This window comes from Chelonoidis abingdonii, chromosome 15 (assembly GCF_003597395.2).
Source record: "Chelonoidis abingdonii isolate Lonesome George chromosome 15, CheloAbing_2.0, whole genome shotgun sequence".
In the NCBI taxonomy this organism is placed as follows: domain Eukaryota; kingdom Metazoa; phylum Chordata; order Testudines; family Testudinidae; genus Chelonoidis; species Chelonoidis abingdonii.
This window is the reverse complement of record NC_133783.1, coordinates 32,862,995-32,884,341: the sequence shown is the minus strand read 5'-3', so window position 1 is coordinate 32,884,341 and position 21,347 is coordinate 32,862,995. Positions and strand designations below refer to the sequence as shown.

The 21,347-nt window shown below is 37.8% G+C and overlaps 1 protein-coding gene across 1 annotated transcript in view; it reads right to left on the bottom strand.

The window, feature by feature from the left end:
• Positions 1–21,347, bottom strand: part of HECTD2 (HECT domain E3 ubiquitin protein ligase 2) — a 116,804-nt gene that overhangs the window by 11,791 nt on the left and 83,666 nt on the right. The window contains exons 10-19 of the mRNA XM_032793152.2: positions 16,145–16,241; positions 15,492–15,599; positions 13,983–14,115; positions 12,916–13,004; positions 11,298–11,456; positions 9,029–9,103; positions 8,053–8,140; positions 7,687–7,793; positions 2,003–2,118; positions 755–898 (exon numbers count right to left, since the gene is read on the bottom strand). Of these exons, the coding sequence (XP_032649043.1) occupies positions 755–898; positions 2,003–2,118; positions 7,687–7,793; positions 8,053–8,140; positions 9,029–9,103; positions 11,298–11,456; positions 12,916–13,004; positions 13,983–14,115; positions 15,492–15,599; positions 16,145–16,241 (1,116 nt within the window). The remainder of the gene's footprint in view (positions 1–754; positions 899–2,002; positions 2,119–7,686; positions 7,794–8,052; positions 8,141–9,028; positions 9,104–11,297; positions 11,457–12,915; positions 13,005–13,982; positions 14,116–15,491; positions 15,600–16,144; positions 16,242–21,347) is intronic.

Here is a 21,347-nt window from a genome sequence, read left to right as displayed (position 1 = left end):
TTGTGATGCTGAAGACTTGACAATGCAAAGTGGAACCAGGAATTTCTGGTGACAGTTCACTCTCCAAATTAACAGAGCTGAATTTCTCCTAACCTTCTGGAGAAAAGAGCCATTCAAAACACTAGCTTGATAGTAAGGAATGAGAAACTTCCCGCATGAGTTCAAAAGGATATAAAAGGTTCCAGCAGAGCACACAAATATTTGACCTTTAATTTCATGTTACAGACTCTCTAGTTTCACCTACAGAGAACCACCTCTGGACCATCTATCCATTTACTCTATAGAGATCCCAAAGCAATGGTCAGTCTGTTCAGGGCTCACACACTAAAAAGCTTGATCAGCCGTAAGAAACAAGGACACTCTGCCAGCTGCAGAGACTGGTCTCCAGAGTAATGAACACCCAAATGGATCCAGCACAACTCTTGGTAAATATGGTAGTTTATTTTTCACCAGCTCAGCCCCAGTCAAGGACTAAGCAAATTGCTTCTTTGAATTGAAGCATAAGGACCACTTGTATTAAAAAGCAGTAACTGGACTTCAGATTTACACATTGTTTGGAGAGCTGGCTCTGTATTAGATGAACATCGGCTAAATTTGTGTAATCAATAAATGGTTTTAACAACATTTGTAAACCAAACTAAAGGAACTAATATAGTTTCTCAGTCAGTTTGCTTCTTTTTTTACACTACATACACAAATTACAATAAGACTCTTCTGTGAAAAATATTTAAAAATACAATTGAAAATTATTTACCAGTTAGTGGATGTTTCACTCTTTGAAATCTTGAAATTCAAATCAGCCATCCCTCCCACAGGTACTCTGTCACTTCCTGTAGTAAAATGCAGTAGCTTCTTTTGGAGATCAAGAGGAAATCCAAGCACTACCTCCCAAAAGTATCTACAGTATTAATTAGGGAAGGGGAGAGTTAATAGCTTGATAAAAGCAATGTAAAGTTATCACTATGCCTTAAGCTCAGATATTGTCACTTAATATAAAAATTCCCATCAATATATAGTTAGCAGGTGAACTTAAAAGCATAAAGTATTTATGTACGTTTTCAAACAGTGTGTTATCAAAAATGTGCTAGTGACACTCCTCTATACAACTCCTCCCTCCTACCATTATTTAGAGCCAGATTTTATAATTGGCATAGTGGGGCAAAGGGAAGAGATGTTTTGGCTGCCTGTATCTTACAAACCTTTATTTTTCAAATGTTGGTTTAGTTAAACATACACATTTACATTTATGTCTGAAACTTTATTTAAAACCTATTAGTTACAATAAATGCCTACAGTTACTAGGTATTACAGGAAGATCAGATGGAAATATTTTCTTCTCAATTTTTTATGCATTTTACATTTTGTGTACAGACAGTTGCCCCAGTTTGTGTGGATCTTTCACAAATCAGAGAAGAGAGATAACATTTTAAAATATAGGAAAATATTGTAAAACCACACAGTAGCTTGGTGTAGTGCCTGAAACTGACTAGATTTAAATGGATTGTGTCCTTTTAAAGATACTTGGCATCAGCGGTGGCTCCAGGCACCAGTACTCCAAACATGTGCCTGAGGCGGCAAGCCGCGTGGGGTTCCCTCCTGGTCCCCGTGAGGGCAGCAGTCAGACAGCCTTTGGTGATACGCCTGCAGGAGGTCTGCTGATCCCATGGATTCGGCGGCAATTCGCTGGTGGGTACGCCGAAGCTATGGGACTGGCGGACCTCCCGCAGGCGCACCGCCGAAGGCAGCCTGCCTGCCGTGCTTGGGGCAGCAAAGAAGCTAGAGCCGTCCCTGCTTGGCATAGCTAAGGAGGTTCAACTAATATAACTTTTCCTACTTAAGGAGATAAGACTACAGTATTTTTATCTCATTTTGAGATAACCTTTTTAAAACTTAGCTATATCTTAGTACTTCAAGACTATATTGACATTCAGATTTTAATTGCTCCTATCAGTCTATATTGTTTTTCTGTATGAATATTAAGAAGATTAAAAGTTAAGTCTACCGTATAGTGAGATCGGTTTTCAGGTAGCCGTCATACTGGGTGTTTCTCTGTAGAGCATACATATCCAGTTCAGGGCTTCCACAAACAAGAATTTCAACTTCCTCTGGACGAAGTAGCTGCCAAAAAGTCATAACATTTGCTGGCAGAACACTTTTTAAAAGATAAATAATGATGCTAATAACGACTAATAATTCAGACTAAGAATTGAAAAATTAATTGCAGATGTTTTGTTATGCATTGTAGACAAAGTATGTTATTTTCTTAAGAACATTTTTCATGGATAGAAGTTTATATCTGAACTCTAGTATTTACTATTTTGCAGGAAGATCAATTCCTCAGTGCTTAATTTTAAAATTGTTTACTAACAAGCAAAATAAATGTGGGTAATATCCATTAGTGTGTTATTCCTATTCCCCTTATTCCCCTTTCCTCCTAACGTTTACACTTTCTTACTTAGAGTCAGAGATTTAGGCCATCGAGTCTGACCTCCTGCACACATCCACAAGCCCTAAACTGAACCCAGTTATCCAGTCCTGAGCCCAACACCAGTAAACTATTGTGTGCCACAGCCAGAGAATAGGAAGGAGTGAGGTGCACTAATACTCAAGTCCTCTGTAACGGCAGGGAATTGATTAGGTGAGATATACTCAGATGATTTTAACAACTGACATGAATGCCATGCTGCAGTGAGGCAACCCCCACCCCCACGATTTCTGCCAATCTAACCTGGGGAAATTCATTCCTGAAAACAGAAAAGGTGATCAGTATAACACTCAGCATGTCAGCAAGACCCACCAGCCAAGCATCTGAGAAGGAATTCCCTTTATGCCTCATAGTACTGGCCCATCCTGTTCAGTGTCCTGTCTCATGCTTCAGAGGAAGGAGGAAAAAAGGTACAGAATACACCTCAGGGCCACTACACCCAACCCCCCATCACAGCATGCAACCCCATCATACAAACCCACTCATAAATTTATCAAGCTCTATCTTAAAATTAATTAGATTGCTTGTCGAATCTACTTCTATTGGGAAGTTCCTCTGATAGTTGGCAATTTTCTAATTTCTGACCCTTAATTCGTTCATGGACAATTTATAATCATTTGTTCTTGTGTCAACATTTTCCTTTAACTTAACTAGCTCTTCTCCCTCTCTGGTGTTTACCTCCTCGATATATTTGTGCACACTCACATCCCTCCTCAGCCTTCATTTTGCTAGGGTAAAGAAACTAAGTTCTTTCAGCCTCCTCTCAAAAGACAGGCCCCACATGCCCTGATTGTCCTAGTAACCCTTCCCTGCACCTGTTCCAGTTTGAATTTTTCTTTCTTGAACATGGGTGAACAGAACTGAAGGCAGTATTCCAGGTGAGATCTTACCACTGCCTTGTACAATAGTGTTAATATTTCCCAATCTCTACTAGAAATACCTCACCTGATACATTCTAGGATCACATTTGCCTTTTTCACAGCTGCATCTCATTGATAGCCATAGCCATCCTGGGATGAACCCACACACCTAGGTCTCTCTCCTCTTCTGTTGCCTCCAAAGGCTGTGCCTCAGCTTGTAGTAGAAATTTGTATTATAATTCCCCAAGTGCATGACTTTGAACTTGATATTAATTTTCATCTAATTTCTATTACCCCAGTCCTCTAGTTCTTTCTGCATAATATTCCGATGCTCCAGTTGTTGAGAATGGAGAGTCTTCACCCTGAAAATGCTACTAGTTTTAAATCTCTCCCACTTCTTCCTGAAGTACTAGTGTGGTGTCTGCAAACACAGGGAGCAGGGAAGAAGTACATATGAACCTGCAACACCTTAATTTCAGGACCAGAAAAGCTCCCAATCAATCAGAAGCAAGACCTTGGAGCAACTCATTGACATGCTGTTGGTCAGATTAGGAGCCACACTACGATAAAGTCGGTTCCAAACCACCTTAATAGGCTCTTCCCTGTCCAGGAAGGAATTAACTGTCCCAGTGACCAATGGGCCTGCTGCCTCGATCTCACCAAATTCACTGCTCTCTGGTCAGTAAGTGGGAAGGATATACTCGACTGGGATTTCTGGTTGACAGTCATATTCAATCTCTGCTGATATTGTAAAACCCATATAACCAAACCCGTTAACCAAAATCCTTTTTTTGTGCTTAAGTTAAACTTTATTAAGAAAATAAAGGAAGGCATGTACTCAATAATGAAGTGTGTATAATTTAACTCCTTTAATCTAATCCAGATATCCAGGAAGGGAGTCTTGGCACTAACAAAGGATACTTATTACTATAGAAGTATGATATAATGAACAAGATTGGATAATTTATAAGGGGTGCTTACAATCCAGTTATGTTCTGTGATTAATAAGAGGTATTTGTGAATACAAATATTTTCTGTAATTTATAAAAAATGACACATTCAAAGATTTTTTAACTCCTTTGGAAGTGCTTGCTAGAACAGATGTTCTTAATAACAATAACTGGGGTTACAAATCCCTTTAGCGGACCAATCATGTAAATTAAAATACCATAAAAATTCCCTAAGTAGTTAAATAAATTAAAATATTAAAACAAAACACACAATCAACTGTGGGAAAGTAGCTTTTCCCCTCCCAACAAATAAACTTTCTTTGTTCTAAACCAGTATATAAAGGAATAAATTTAGGAAAGTTAGTTGGAAGTGAACAAGTTGCCATCTCAGTTACTTTATATATATTATATATAAAAAGAGAACAAGCTGCCCTCTCTTCACAATTTACAGAGGGTAGTAAACTATACTTTCTGTATTCTGTATCATGCTGTATGAATCTTTAACTAATAAGCTCTAATTACATAATTCCAATTAAGACAATTTTCTACAATCTAGTGTTGGAGGTATTGTTATTATATTCAAACATGCACCACTTCCCTGTGGCTACTTGCAAGCTATGTGGCTGAACTATCGGGTTGCAGAAGTGGTGAAAAAACAAATGGAGACTAAGCTCCAGTGTCAACTCCTTTCCCTGCCAGTTTCTGATTGGCCCCATGGTTCACGAGAAAGAAGATGGATGTAGCAGCTGAAAAGGACAGCAAAGACTGGAAGAGAGAAGAAGTGGTGCTGGAGAACTTGTCAGATTCCTGCCCCCACTGTAGGGATGATCCATAAATGAGAGGCCTGAAATTGAGGGACCCAGAATGGCTTTTAAGATGGGTACCTGGCTTTTCTTCATGTTCTCTTTGAGTAACACTGTACCCATAATTTACTCTCCTGTAAGTACACAAGATTGTGTGATCCTGACAGTCCCCTCCCAATGATCCAACTAGAAATGGGGGAGGGGAAGAGGAGGGAAGCCACCAGTATATCTGCCATTAGTCCTCATTTGGGCAGAATAGGCCAGGCTTTAGAAAACCTGCCCAACATAACTCAGGTCCTCGTCAGCATCGCAGATGTGCGTGACAGGCAACCACTCTTTCCTCTACTATGTGCTGGCAACTTTTCTCATGTGCATATATTCCAGTTCTGATCCTCTCTAATGGTCTAGAGATGTGCTTAGTTCAATAAAGAATTTAGTTTGGAGCTAGATGCTGCATGCACCGAAAAGAGGTAGCCAGCAGGGAGGAGGCACTGAGCAGCCACGAGGGACTTTTTGCAGCCAAAACAAGGTAGGTCACTAGGAAGAGACAAGTCAGGGGGAGAAGTGAGGGAGAAAAGGGAAGTTTCAGGGAAAAAGGAGGAACAATATTAATTTCAAGGGATGATTTTTCATGTCAGCCAGCCAGTGGTATGGGGTCTACTGAAGGATTTTATGTTCATTCTGCTGAGTTTTGGATGACTTCTCTTTCTTTTTCTCCTATTACTTTCTAAGATGAAAATAACCTAAAATTCACTAAAAATGCCCACAGAACTGTTCATTAACAGACCCTAGTAGTCCCACCTTGATTATAAGGATAGAATAAGAATAAGGGTAGAGAAGGAAAGAGAATGGATTACACTAAGTGACACCACCTGGGCTATATCGTGAGTAGGTTGCCAGCTTTGGTTGGATGAATTCCTGGAGGTTTAATCACATGACATTATCTTTAATTAAAGTTTAATCTGTAATTCCTGGAGACTTCAAGACAATCCCGGAGGGTAGGCAACCCTAATCATGAGAGACAATGGGGGCACTTCTGCAAAACGTGCCACAGAAGAGGGGATCTAGCTCAGCACACCTGGGAATCACTGCCTTAAAACTAAAGGACTAAAGTGAGGAAACAGAGGTTCCTTTTGTGGTTTTATTATATATTTGCAATTACTTAAGACAAGGTTTTAAAAAATTGGTATCTAAAGTTAATGTTTCGAGTTTACATTTAGGCACCTAAATAAATGGTCTGATTTTCAAAAGAGATGAGCAGCCATTAAGTTTAGTGAATACTGCTGGGTGATAAGCACTTTTGAAAAATCAGGCCACACCGAATCCTAACGGTTAAAAATCCTACCCATTGGAAAAAAGAAAAAAACATCTTGGCCTTAATCTGTCTTTCATACTGGTTACTTACTAGCAGTATTGTGAGAGGAAATATATTAAATATTTTTAAAGACCTTTAAGACTCTCCAATGAAAACACTATACTTTTCAACTCCGTAATACTGCAGAGTCCTAAATATTAACGCAATTATATACTGTTTTTCTCAAATAGTTTTCTGGTCATAAGAAAGGTCATATTGAGTCAGACCAAAGGTCCATCTAGCCCAGTATCCTATCTTCCGACAGTGGCCAATGCTAGGTGCTTCAGAGGGAATGAACAGAACCAGTAATCATCACCTGTCACCCATTCCCAGCTTCTGGTAAACAAAGGCTAGGGATACTATCCCTGCTCATCCTGATTAATAGCTATCGATGGACCTATCCTCCATGAACTTACCTAGTTCTTTTCTGAACCCTGTTACAGTCTTGGTCTTCACAACCTCCTCTGGCAAAGAGTTCCACAGGTTGACTGTGCATTGTGTGAATACTTCCTTTTGTTCATTTTAAACCTGCTGCCTATTAATTTCATTTGGTGACCCCTAGTTCTTGTGTGATGAGAAGGAGTAAATAACATTTCCTTATTTACTTTCTCTACATCCGTCATGATTTTATAGACCTCTATTATATCCCCCTTACTTGTCTCTTTTCCAAGCTGAAAAGTCCCAGTCTTATTAATCTTTCCTCATACGCTGTTCCATATCCCTAATAATTTTTGTTGCCCTTTTCTGAACCTTTTCCAATTCCGATATATCTTTTTTGAGATGGGATGACCACATCTACATGCAGTATTCAAGATGTGGGCATACCATGGATTTATATAAAGGCAATATATATTTTCTGTCTTCTTATCTATACTTTTCTTAATGATTCCCAACGTTCTGTTACCTTTTTGACTACTGCAGCACACTGAGTGGATGTTCTCAGAGAACTATCCACAATGACTCCAAGATCTCTTTCTCGAGTGGTCATATTCAGCAAGGCACATTGATCTCAGTGGGCCTACTCATATGCTTAAAATTAGGCATTTGCTTAAATATTTTGATGAATCAGAGCCTCTATGAAGACCGAAAAAAGTCATTTGAATTATTAAAGTTTATTTATATAATTCAGATCAGCCATTTTCAATTCTTTGTCACAGATTTATAATAGAAGTAAACCAAACTTTAAGATAATATGAAATAAAGTTTGTTATAAGACTTTTCATCTTATTCTTACCATCAATGCATATGAATCACAGACACTATGGAATCCATAATAAAAAGCTGCAAACTGTTTGTAGATTGATTTGTTGAGAATGAAGTCAACATAAAGCTGCACATATTCTAAAAAAAAAAAGTGATATCCTTTATATTAGATATCAATAAAATTATTTCAGACTATCATTTCTTGTATTGTCTTAAACTGAGCTGAAACAATTTAAAACTTTTAAAATACATTTTACTTTACATAGCATTAGAAATAGAAAGTATATTAGGAAGTTCAGTTTGAATTTTATTTTTACTACTCATCTAAGTAACAAAATCTATAGTTATATGTGAAGTTTGGTGCATTTCAGTTGGCATATTTATATCTTTAGTGTACCTTTCCTATTCTGAGCCGTAACTGGAATTTTATCACCACCAGGCTTTAGGTTATGAGATTTTATGACTCCAAATTCTTCTTGAAAAACCTGGAGAAAGAGAGAAGATGGTATAGCACATGTAACACCTTCGGTCCATTATGGCAAATAAATCCCTTATCAATAGTTTTGCGTATTTCTGAGAGATTTTTTTAAATTATGTGTTATAGTTTTTAGTATTTTTCTTAACAAACAAATACACTATTTAAAATGTGTTAGTTGTGTGGTAAGACTTGGATGCCATGAAGGAGAAAGATGCAGAAAAGGATTTAGGAGATTAAATATATTAGAAGAAATAAACTCTCTTTTAATTGTAGGACCCACAGAATTGAAACTAATTTAGGTTATAAAGAGTCTCATACCACTTGATGACAATATAATTCCAAGCAAAAGCAAAAAAGCCTTGAACTAGAACAAGCCTATGTCAGGCCTAACGTGTTTTCAGGCTGGTGCAGGCCTAAACCCAAGCTTCGTTGGCAAAGATAAATCATTCCAGATTAGAGCAAGCCTCTGCTTAGTTTAAAACTCCCATGGCAAACCCAAATCTTTCATAATTGGATCAGGATTCTCTTTAAGACAGTCTTCCAGGTTGGAGTATATCAAATAGTTAGTGCAAGCATTTGCCTAAAACTAGCCCCCAGATTAGGTAAAGTCTTTCAAGTTAGGTAGGCCTCTGCCTAAATCAGGCTTCCAGGCCAACTTCAACCCCAAATTTACCAAGTCCTCCAAAACTACAGCAAGCCTCTATCTGGGCCAACCTCCCAGGCTAGACTGACTCTTTCAAAGCTGGGGCAAACTTTATAGCTCTTTAGCCCCAACCCCACTGAACTTCAGACAATCAGCAATCACTCTCTATGATGGACTACTCTACCTATGAATAAATCTCCTGAGATGGATCAATAATTACTATAAACTGTAGAGTCTGTGTTCCTACAGTACCTGGAAGGTTGAATAAAAGTCTTCTTCAACGTTGTCTTCATAGGATAGAAGCTCCCTTAGTCCATGGGCCAACTCCTGGGGAAAAAAAATTAATGAATTAGGTACAATTCCACCTTTTAAAGTACAATAACTTACTACTGAGAAACACCTTGGGCAAAATTGCACATTAAAGCATACTATACATAAAGCAACCTGTTACTCCGCACGTGCAGAAATGATTTTTCAACTACTAATAACTATATTTTGATTTTTTTCCCTCACCAGGCAAAAGAACTTATTTCCAATATGTTCATACTGAATTCCATTTTTCAAACATCAGCTACAAATGGATCTAAAAAAAAAACCCTGTTAGATTTTTTTTAAACAAATGGAAAAAAGGGAGATTATTTATCAGTAACTCTTCCCCAGATGTTACCTCTGAAAGCAAGGTACAACTAAACAAAGAGCTTATAGAGAAGGGGCTGCTTCTGCATTTTGCCTACTACCATTATATCACACTTATTCAAGTAGATTAAATTTAGTATCCAGGTCTGTAATAAGCAAGCTGGAGTCCCAGTGCCACAGAGACTAAACTCTTATTCTACCAGGGGAGTGGCTGCTTGGAATGTTTGCATCCAGAATGTATGTATTTTGCAAATTTGTAGGGCTGCTACTTGAAGTTTAGTTTCCAGCTTTATATTGTTTAAATAATCATGACACTCGTGACACTGGGGTCAAGATCAGATGCTAACATTGGGAGAACAGCTCTTCAATTAAAAAAAAAAATTAGTACTCCTTTGACACCACTTGGTTCTGTTATTGTATGTTATCTTTCTACAGTGGGGATTCAGAGGCATTTTACTGAGGGAGAAATGTACTTCTCCTGAAATGCCCAAATAACTGTGATGAGCCTGAGTGAAAGGCTCAGTGTGTCCAGATGGTAACTAAATAGCCCATTCCATGTCCAGCTTATGCTCACGTAACTTCTCTTTGTGGCATGAAGACACCATAGGCCAGATTTACAAAAGGTACTTAGGTACCTAAACATGCAGCTAAATGCTTACTGGAATTTACAAAAATACCTAAATAGGTTAGGTACCTAGCTCCTACTCAAAGCCAATGGGAGTTAGGCACTTAATTCACAGAGTGCTTTTGTAAATCCCACTAGGCGTCTATCTGCATCTTTAGGCTCCTATGCACCTTTGTAAATCTACTGTCTGGCCTGCGTATGTGTATCTGGAGGAATGCTTTGCCTCCTCCTTCCTCTTCAATATGAATGAAAGAGGACCTATGACGCTCAGTATTCAAAATGGAACCTACTGATAGATAAAGTGGTTTCTTGCCAGGCAAAATAAGATCTAAGATCTTGTCTTCAATTTACGATCTGATGGTTTCTTTGTTGGAGAAGCTGGACCGAAAGATCATCTCTGATTTCAAAGTCGAAGATTCTGAGACTTCTGAAGAAAGGAGTTGAGCAGATCAGACTTCAATCCAGGGGGAGAAGCTTAAGACTGTGCTCATGCTTCTTACCCCTACCCTGGAATATGGTGCCACACACAAAAAAATAATACTAATGCAAGTACCATCAGCATACAAAGTGCCTTAATGATAGGGTAGCGACATCTTCCAACTGCATGGGGCACCTTTTTTTGATTCCCAAACTCTTTTTAGGATATGTCATCTTGTGCTGATGCAGATTTCAGAATATTGCTCCTCAATTGTAGAAACTAACCCCACGAAAATTACTAGAAACGAATCTATCCTTACAATACTTTTATGGCTTTTTAAAATCACAAGAATGAAGAATGAGAATGTCTAGCAGGTTACTACAGAGGAACTGAGGTCAATTAAATGGCTCAGGCCATTTGTAACTTCGCTTGGAATGCTTAGATCCAGAACTGACTCGTACACCACTGAGAGTTTTACTGCATCTAGTGATACCATGGATTCCAAAGTATAGTACTGGTCTCTTAGAGTGGAGTTCTGCATAGTACATTTCTTAGATGTGAAGTTTCATGTGTTTGTGTGTAGTTTTTTTTTTTTAATTCCCGTAACTTAAATGTCAGAAGGGAAAATTTTGTTCAAACTTTTACAAGCAAAAAATAAATAAATAAGATCTTCAAGAAGAGAGAAAATGGTGAGTGGTTTGGAAAGCATATAAAAAGGGGCTCATAATGTGAAACGTTCTGCAACATTTAAGTGAAACAGAAGCACCCAAATCCAAGCACCCATAAATGAAACCAATTATTATTTAAATAAACTATCCTTTAAAATACTGCGTTTTACTTACTGGCATAATATGACACAGGTCATCTAATGAAACACCACTGATGCCTACAGGTGTGTTCTGATCACAGGGAACAATGGGAGGACTCAAAAGTTTCTTGTAACAGCAAGGTGGGAAGCGAATATCCAAGGTGATACTGTTATACACGGCAAGTCCCATAAGCTATACACGTCAGATGTTAAGTAGAAAATCATATTCTTATTATTCTTTTTAGACCACTTTAGAAGCATATTTTACACTGTTACCGAGAGTATTCTGTAAGTATTAAACAAAATGAAAAGGGAAGAAAATATGTTCCTTTTTCAACATTGCCATCATTCTTTTAAGAGTCTATTGTCTAATGTAAGAACTATTAAACTAAAAAATATTAACATGATCAAATAATACACTTCTATTCAACACGAATTCTTTCATACTTAAGATACTATACAGCATGAAGCATTTTTTGAACTACTATAATATGAAAAAAAAGTTAAAATGAAACTATAGATATGGGTATTTTTAATCTAAAAAATTCTAAAGAGGTCTTAACATACTAATGTCCATGAAAATTAAACATATTAAGACAAAGTTATGCTGACAGTGTAGTTTACCAGCTGGCCTATTCAGGCATATTTGGTGGGAGTGCACAAAGATCCAGCATTTTGGGGAACTATTAATGAGAAATTAGGTTTATTTTAGGCTTTTTTGTACAAATCAGTATGATTATTGCTGTATCTGAGAAGTTAATTATCCATCAAGAGAAGCTGCCCCTTTTTTGTTGTTGTTACTGGTTACTGCCAGATTTGGTATTACATCCCATTAGTTTAACCTTCCTATGCCAGGCAGCCAATTGGTTAACGCATGGGATATTTTCCTTACATAAAACTTAAATATAAGACCAGGCTATTCATTTCCATTTACTAAATATGCCAGTTCTAATAAACAAATATATAAGCCATCCAATTTGCTGCCTACTACATCAGGCTGTTTTTACTTTTGTATTTAGCAGATTAAATCCTTTTTACTGTATGTATTCATTCTATTTGTAATGACTATACTGTTTAATGATTTTTTTAAAATCAGTTATCTATTGCTAATCATTCTGTTGAAAAGTTATGTCATTTATAACAGCAGTGAGAGTAACCTATACTAGATTATATATAAGTTGGTTTAACAGTCATTAAGAAAATATTATTTTCCAACAAAGATTCAATTTTAAAGATGAAACTTTATAGACAATAAACTATCATAATAAAATAGATTTTAAACTTGTTACTAATAAGGGTTCCATACTTTAAAAAAATCTAATTCTTAATTTCCTAACTTTGGAGTGCTTGATTTTGCTAACAACATTATTTTAATGTATTTTTTCTATGTAATTTATATGTATACATACACACAATACGTATTTTCCTAATTTTTAATTTTCCTACAAGAATCATTAGTCAGTGTATTCTGTTTAGCTCTTTAAAGCAAAAAAAAAAAAAATCTTTTACTGAAAAAGAAAGGCATAATAAAAACTAATTCTGACTTTGTATATTTATACTTCAGCCAGAAGTTCCTAGCTTTTTGTTTTTACATTTAGTAACTGATTAAAATACAATGCAGGTAGCACATCCAAGCTGACAGCAAAGGATACAGCTCCAACCAATTGGAATTCAGAGTAATCATCACATTTATAGCTGCTAAACCAGTGACAGTGTGAATCTTTGTGATATGTAAACATACCTGTGGAATGTAAAAATTATTTCACATTATTTATCTGCAATGAAAAAAATCCCCCCAAAGCCTGTATCTGTCTCATGCTTATAATATATGGAGATATACCTATCTCATAGAACTGGAAGGGACCTTGAAAGGTCATCAAGCCCAGCCCCTTGCCTTCACTCACAGGACCAAGTACTGATTTTGCCCCAGATCCTTAAGTGGCCCCCTCAAGGACTGAACTCACAACCTGGAGTTTAACAGGCCAATGCTCAAACCACTGAGCTATCTCTCCCCCTGCCTTCCTTCATCCTTTTCTTAGCTAACAGAGTGTATGTATCAGTGAGTGCCTTCATTCTAAATACTTTCCTTCCTTTCCACAGCAATACAGGTAGTTGTTTGGCAATCTTGAAGGATGCTGGCCCATATTCACTAACACTAATATCACAAGCTGTATTGCCATATAAGGCACAGTTGTGGGCTTGTCACAGAAATCACCAAACAATAGTGAAATTGACAATGTTAAAGTTAATTTGCTAAAGAATTGTATTTAAGATCCATATTTATGGAGCCAAAAATTAGAGTGTTAGAGTGAGTCAAATTTGCTGAAAAAAACAAAAGCAAAATATGTGGCTTAGAAATTGAGGTGACTGAGAGACCCACTGCATAGTGCAATACTGACTACCACGTTCACAATTCTCAAGTAAGGAGCTGGCCCTCATGCAGGTAAGTCCCACATCTATACACGGTTACTGTGCTTCAGTTTACAGACACTGAAGGTATGTTTACACAGCAAAGAAAAACCTGTAGCTGGCCCTTGCCAGCGGACTTGGGCTTGCAGGGCTCAGGCTACATGACCCAACAGAGAATATTAAAAAAAAAAAAGATCCAAGGTGGATGGGCTAAACATTTAAGAAACTAAAAATGCCTCTCCATCCGTGTTTTTAATTAATCCCATTTTTAATTTGTTAATCTTAAAAGTAGTAAATTATGAGGACTCACCATAGTCCGGGTGAAAAATCTGGCGAATAAGGAGAAGAAACCATTCTTTTGTCAAGCCACCCATATCAAGACCAGCCTCCCCTACAAATGTAACTTTCAACTTTTTTTTCAAATCTGCCCTCTTCCGTGTCAGCTATTAAAAAATAAAAATTACAATAAATCAGAGACTCTCAACATATCTAGTATTACAGAACTTCTGGATAAAACAATTGTGTTTATTTTATTTCTACAGCTATTAGTTGAGTGAAATATGAATCCATAAAGTTACTGAATTCTAATTCATAATTCAAGCTTTATATGCAAATAACTGTTTGGACTGGGAGAGTTAGCTAATCATAATTGGTTGGCCACTCTCCCTCCTGACTCATGAGGTCTCCGTCCAGGCTTGAAAGCCATCTTGGAAGTCAAGGCACCAAATAGGTCTCATCCACGCTCTCTCTGAGTAACTGGGTCCTGGCTATGGTAAGTGGATTAAAAATTTGGGTAAGAAATTGGATGAAAGACTAAAGTATTTAATAATCTCGGAGCATATGTAATTCTGTAGGCAACTTAATGATAGACAGGTAAGGGAAGTGTCACTTGAGTCATTAAAATCTACGGAATCATAATTTCAATGGTATCATCTTTTTAACCGATGATGGCAATCAACTTCAAGCATTCTTTCCATTTATAGTAATCTGAAACTTTAAAAAAATATTAATCCGGGTATCATGTTCTGGGCATTAACTGGTAACACATTATTGTCAGTCAAGAGCCTCAGTAGAACTTTGTGAGGGCTGCCACATTTGACATGCCTGTGTTAAAGTATAATTTTAAAAAAATATTTTAAAAAGTTTTCTTCAATGTATAGCTACATAATTGTCCTAGGCTTGTCCTGTTTGGTGCCATAGTGTTTGTGGGAGAAAGGACTTTCGAATGATACCCAACTTGAACAATTTCCAACCACACTGTATTATCAAAATGTCTACCAACCAGAGGACTTGGAGTGGGGACCCAGGGAGAAGTGAGCACCCCTGCCAGGCCACTGCAATTATGATTCAGTAGATTTTTACAAATCAAACAACACCAGCCCCTTATCTTGCTAACATTAGCTTGCCCACCACAGAATGAAATTTTACTATAATGTGCTCCTAGACTATAAAGCTTGAGGAGAGAAGGAAAAAATCACACAGTAGCTAAAGAATTAGTTAGAAGAAGTTGGAATTCCTACCTTGGAATATGATACAATATAATCTGATGATTATGCACAGTATTCTTAATGGGTTCACTTTATATTCATATTTTTAAAAATTCTTTTTAGTTAGCATGTACATACACAAAATGTACATAACTGTGTGCATGAAGTGGGTAAATGTGCAGGAGACAATGACTGAAAATGTGGTTAGTTTCCTCAGCTACGATTACGAATGTTTTAAATAGATTCACTATAGAAATAAGTCCTGTCAGACTGAATTCAAAATGTTACAGATACTTTTCAACAAAATATTAATTAATTTCCATTTTCTGTACCTCATCAAGTGAATCACTAACAAGGTGCATCCTTCTCACTTTCAAATTCAGGAACAACATATTCATGTCAGGTCTCTGCCTGCGAGAGACTTTGTCCACTAGGCTTTGCTATTTGAAATTAAAAAAAAAAGTATTTTACACACACAACATTTTTGCTTAAGAAGCCAAATCAGCCCTCACTACCCAGTATCATTTCCTCTTAACAGTCATTTCTCCCTTATATGCAACACCCTGTCCTGTGACCTGTATTCTGATCTATCACTGTCCACTTTAGCAGAATAAAATTGACAATTAACAAGGCTTTTCAGGGAAATGTGTTCCTTCAAAATTATCTTCCTCATTAATCTGGCTTGCCTGTCACTCATGGGCGTGGTGAAGAAAGATTCATATATTGCAGAAGACTAAGAGCAGCACATTATACTGTAGAAACACATTTATGAAGCTACTGCCGCCCTAGGCAAACTAAAACAAAAACACTGTGTAAGCATTCTTCATGGCCTTCTGCAGACTAGACGTTACAGAATGACCTTTTTTTTTTTATTTAGAGGTTAGCCCTAAATTTCAGAGATTGCAATACATAATTTTACAGAATGTTTAACAGACCAAATGTATAACATTATTTTCACATGATCATTTATCACAAAGTGACTTACCCGTGCCATGCTTATCATCTGTTGTTCTGAGTCCCTCTGAATAATAACTTTTTTTGCTGCTATAGAAATAATGAATGGATACTGACAGAAAGAAAACCTGAATGGCAAAATAAGAAGTTAAATAAGGTGTAATTTTTACTAAAAATAATAAAACAAGAATCAATCTTTGTATTACTGTTTAGTAATTCTCTCTTTCATTAATATCTCATTTGTAGATAACTCTTCTTCTGAAATAGCTATTGTTCTTTCCGCATTGCGTGCACAGATGTTAATTTAATCTTGTGCAAACCATTTGAGTGTTAACTAACAAGGACTTAGCATTCACAGTATTTGTATATACTTTTTCACAATAGATCTTTAATCTTTATTGTAGCATCTACCATCATTGTCCTTTCATGTGACTGAAGAACAAAGCCAGTCACTATAGTATGCAAACAGCATCTTTGGTGTTAAATACTAAATTTGAATTGTTAAGCAGAGCTAATGAATAAAAAAACCTTAACTTTTACATTATTTTGATTGCAAAAAAGATGTCTCATGTCTATTATTTTCCAGTCAATTAGAGCACATAATGGAAATACTTGTATTTTATGCTATTTGCTGGGGCTTGATTGACATTGGGAGCTGCAGGTATCCAGCATTTCTGAAAAAATGAGGCCATCAGTAACATTATTTTTCAATCAATCAGCAATAAGAATGATAAACGCTCAAGAATCCCAGAAGTGACAAAACACCAATGGTTCTTTTGTTAGTTTTCTTTGTTAAATTTAAGCTCTCATGAAAGTGAGGGAATAGCAGCATTAGCCTGAGCAAAGAACAGAGCATGTAGATGCTGTCCAAGCTTTCTCACCTGGCTCCACTAGAATTCAATCATTACATGCAATAATATTATTTATCTCTCTAGCCTATTCTCTGACAACTGCATAGAACATTATACATATCATAAAGATACTACAGTGCAGGATGACACTCCCTCCCAATACAAAATTTGCCTTGGAACTTGTGCAGGAATTTGGACTTAGGGCCCCCAATATGAAAGGATGGTGTTAGTCCATTATACTATCTGTCAAACAACCAGTGTCATCTTTCATCTAATACCTAAAGTTTCTTTCATCCTTCACCTTTGACAACATTATATAGGCCACAAATCAACAGTTAGTATTCTTAGTCATCGGAGGCATCATTCACTAAAGAAGACAGCAGAAACATTGATTCACCATGTAAACTAAAAATGAACTTACTAAATATTCTACACCACTCATTAAAAATCAATTTGAAACTAAGTCTAAGACTGATGAAGTAGTCCACATGTCCTGTTATAATACAAACATTTACAGCTACGTTAACAGACAAAAAAAAAAAGAAATGTATGTGAACAACATCAGCATTTCTATCAAGAATTTTTATAAAACCTAACAAAAAAGATTACTTACCAATAACTTTAAGTTGAGTGTATTTCTTTTGTTCACACTTATGAGATGTGTGGCCTGGTACTGCTGAGCTTCAGGAACTTTCTAGAAAGCACTCCACTGTTGCTCTGAACACTGAGACTCAAGCCTATATAAAGGATTATGGAGTCCACAACCACCAAGTGAACTCCATAATTCCATGAGAACAAGTTGTGAAGAAGAGAGAAAGGTGGGAGCAGGGTGTGAATATGCAGAGGCAACCCTCCTAAAGAATTATATTTGCTGGTGAATAATAATTTTCTTTTCCAAGATTTGCCTCTTATATTCCTGATCATGAGGTATAAAATAGGATGATGAGAAGTGCTCTCATGTCATCCTTGTTTGGAGAATGTAACTGCCAGCTAACTAGTGCTGCAGTGGCTTCATTCACAGGTAGGGACCACTAGGTCCTGAAACAAAGGTGTAGGAGGCCACGAGACTTACTCGCTTTGGGAAGAAACTCACTGACATTTGATAATTTTTCTTTAATGGAATAGTATCTTAGAAAAATCCTAAAAATCTCTCTTCAGGGGAAAAAAATGGTTTGCAAAGAGTCCAGGACTACACCAATATAAGAAGATATCTTTTGAGTAGGTACCAGAGAAATTGAGCAATACCCATGTCAATTTCAGGGATTCTTCTAAGGTTTGTGGTATACAAATGCAAACCAGGCAGTTCTCCAAGCACAGGTAAATTGGAATACCTTAATGCCAGAAGTATGGTGCAACCACAGCCAAACAACTGTTAAATCAGAAAACAGTAATGGCTGTTCCCTGCATTTAAATATTTGTGTTGAGTAAGTCTGAATGAGATATATAAGCATCTTTTTAAAAAGCTGATAGCTTTGTTCAGACTTCATAAAGAAAGGATAAGAATGATGGAAGCCAATATCAGCATTTGTAATTTGAATTTATTCATTAACTTTGTTAATTTTTTTAGCCTTCATATCATCATGGATCTATCCGATTTTTTAACATGCGAAATGATCTTGAATAGACAGTACTTCCCCTTTGTGCTGATCAGGCACTTTTCTTCTGTAGTTTCAAACTTTACAGAGAACTCTCCTCTGCTCTGAATAGTGTTTACTATAAACATATGGGAAGAGAGACTGCGCTGCCCCATGGAATTAGATTGTGTGGCCCAACCAAACTTTAATCACCAATGATCCATGGTAATTTCACTCCACATTTCAAGGAAATGGACCAAATGGTCCCCAACCGACAAAGACGACTAGAAATTAATGAATGGCACAGGTTTCTCATACAAAAAATACAGCTTGAAACTGGTATGCTTGTCCAGATTGGCTACAGTGTTATGTTCTGAGGCCCCACTGGGGATTTAGACTATGTAATATTGCAGAAACAAGGGAAAAACCCCAAAGTAAAAAAGAATTAAAATTACACCAAGAGTGATTGTGGTAAGTGTCTGTCCCAAATCTGGACCTTAGCGTCCAAAATCTGGGTGCTTACTATGATTCTCCCCCTAAGCTTATACCCAGCTTGGCTCTTATCTTGCTGCCACCAGATAGGATTTTGGCTCCTATCAGCCCGGGTTCCCCAAATATTCCTTGGGGGACCCCCTTTCTGGCCTCCCCAACTTCCCCTGGAAAGACCCCCAAGACTCAGAAGAAGTCTGCACGTCTTACCGGCAAGGGAATTATCTACCTCCTCCCCGCTTCCCTCTCAGCCGTTCTGGCTCTGAGCAATCTGAGGGAGTTGATGTAAACTCTTTACATCACAATACCAAAACCTGTCTCCGTCTCCACAAAGAAGACAAGCCTTAAACACCAGAGAACAGAGTTGTTTCTCCTCTTTCCCCTATAACTTTTTCCCCGTAGCTTGTTCCCAGCCCTGGGACAATAGGAAGTAAACCACAGAGCATGGGCTCCCTCCCCTAGCCTGTCACACAGAGGTAGACAGAGCTCCGGGCAACAGAAATTCCTCTCCCCTTTGCCTCACTAGGAAAAACTCCCACAAGTTAAAAAGAAAACTTTCATTATAAAAAGAAAGACTTACATATAACAAAAACTCTGCCATTTAGAAACAAACTCAAGGGATATGGCTTTACAAGAAAAATAGGAACAACACAGCATTAAAAGACGTGTTTTCCCCCTAATTAAACCCAGTAGCCAAAGCCACAAAATCCGACACACAGTAATGTACAAACCAAAGTACAGTAACACCTATTAACTTTGGTTCCGGTTTGTACTCACACTTGATTGTGAATAGTGAAAGAAGAGTGGAGTTAGAAGAAAAGCTTGTTTACTCACGCTGGAGGAAAACAAAAGACCCTGAGTTCCAGTTCCCTCCCAGAGATTCTAAAAAAATCCAGGTCTTCTGATGGTCCCTCTGGTCAGGTGTTTGGTTCCCCCTTGTTCACCCTTACAGTAAAGAAATTAACCTTACCTATCTACTTATGACACGCCCCCATCATCACAGACAGGTGTAAAATTCACTGGAAGGTGATCCTCTACTAGAACTTAAAACTAAACGAAGTAATACAACACATGCATCTTTACATTTACTAGTATAAGCATGATAACTACAAGACTTCTACATCTTTAAGGAAAAGTTTTAACCAAGTGTTATTCCGGGAACTCATCCGCGGGAGAGTGCATCCGCTACTTTGATAGAAGTCCTGAAAATGGTTGAATTTCCAAATCAACAATCTTGGAGAGCTATGACTCCAAAAGAAGAAGTTTCTTGTTGTTCCCTTTGGCTGTTATGGAGGGGGGGTAGCCACTTTAAAGCGGCAGCATGGCAATTTGTAGCTGAACTGCCGTCCCCAAACGTATATGTGGCGTAGCTTTTCCAGGGCATACACAATGCATATGCATTCTTTTCACTGACTGTTCAGTGGCTTTCCCTTCTCGATAGTTTCTTGCTGAGAAACAGACAGGATGGAAGTTTGATCCGGTCCTTCCTGCATTGAGAACTGCTCCTATGACCACGCTCAGATGCATCGGTGGTGTACCAGGAATGGTTGTCAAAGTCTGGGGCCTGCTTAGCACAGGGTCAGCTGTGAGCGTCGCCTTAGTTGGGTAATAGGCTTCCTGACACTCCTCATCCATTGAACTGTATCGGTGGGGCTTTTTCTTGGTAGGTCGGTCAGTGGTGCAAGCGATTTGGCTGTAGGTGGTACAATCCGCCTGTCGTATCCGGCCAAGCTCTAAGAAGGATTGGACCTGTTTCTTTGACGTTGGGACAGGCACTTTTGGATAGCCTCCACCTTGGCCTGGAGGGAGTTTAGGGTTCGCGCGACCCATCTGGTTGTCCCAAGGTAAGTCACCTCTGTTTTGGGCCTATTGACAACTTTTGGCTTAACAGTTAGTCCTGGCCTGCATGATATGCTCCAAAGACCTTTTCCAGGTGTACTAGGTGGTTCGGGCCAGGAGTCTGAACAAAATGGCCACATCATCGAGGTAGGCAACTGCATTATTCCTCTCAGGTCCTGCTAGTAGACCAATTACCAGTCTCTGGAAGGTGGCGGTGCATTTCGCAGCCCGAAGAAGTACAATTATTCCATACATCCGCCATGGGTGACGAAATGCTGACCTTTCATTGGCGGTTATCTAGTGGTACTTGCCAGTACCCTTTGTTAAGTCTATTGTAGAGTGAACTGGGTACGTCCCAACTTTTCCAATAGCTCTAAGTATTTCCGATAGGGTAACCAGAGTCATCTTGCATGCTAATCGATACGTGTTCTCGAAAAATGAGGATTACTACTACGTAGAGTGCACACTCTTACGGATTGCG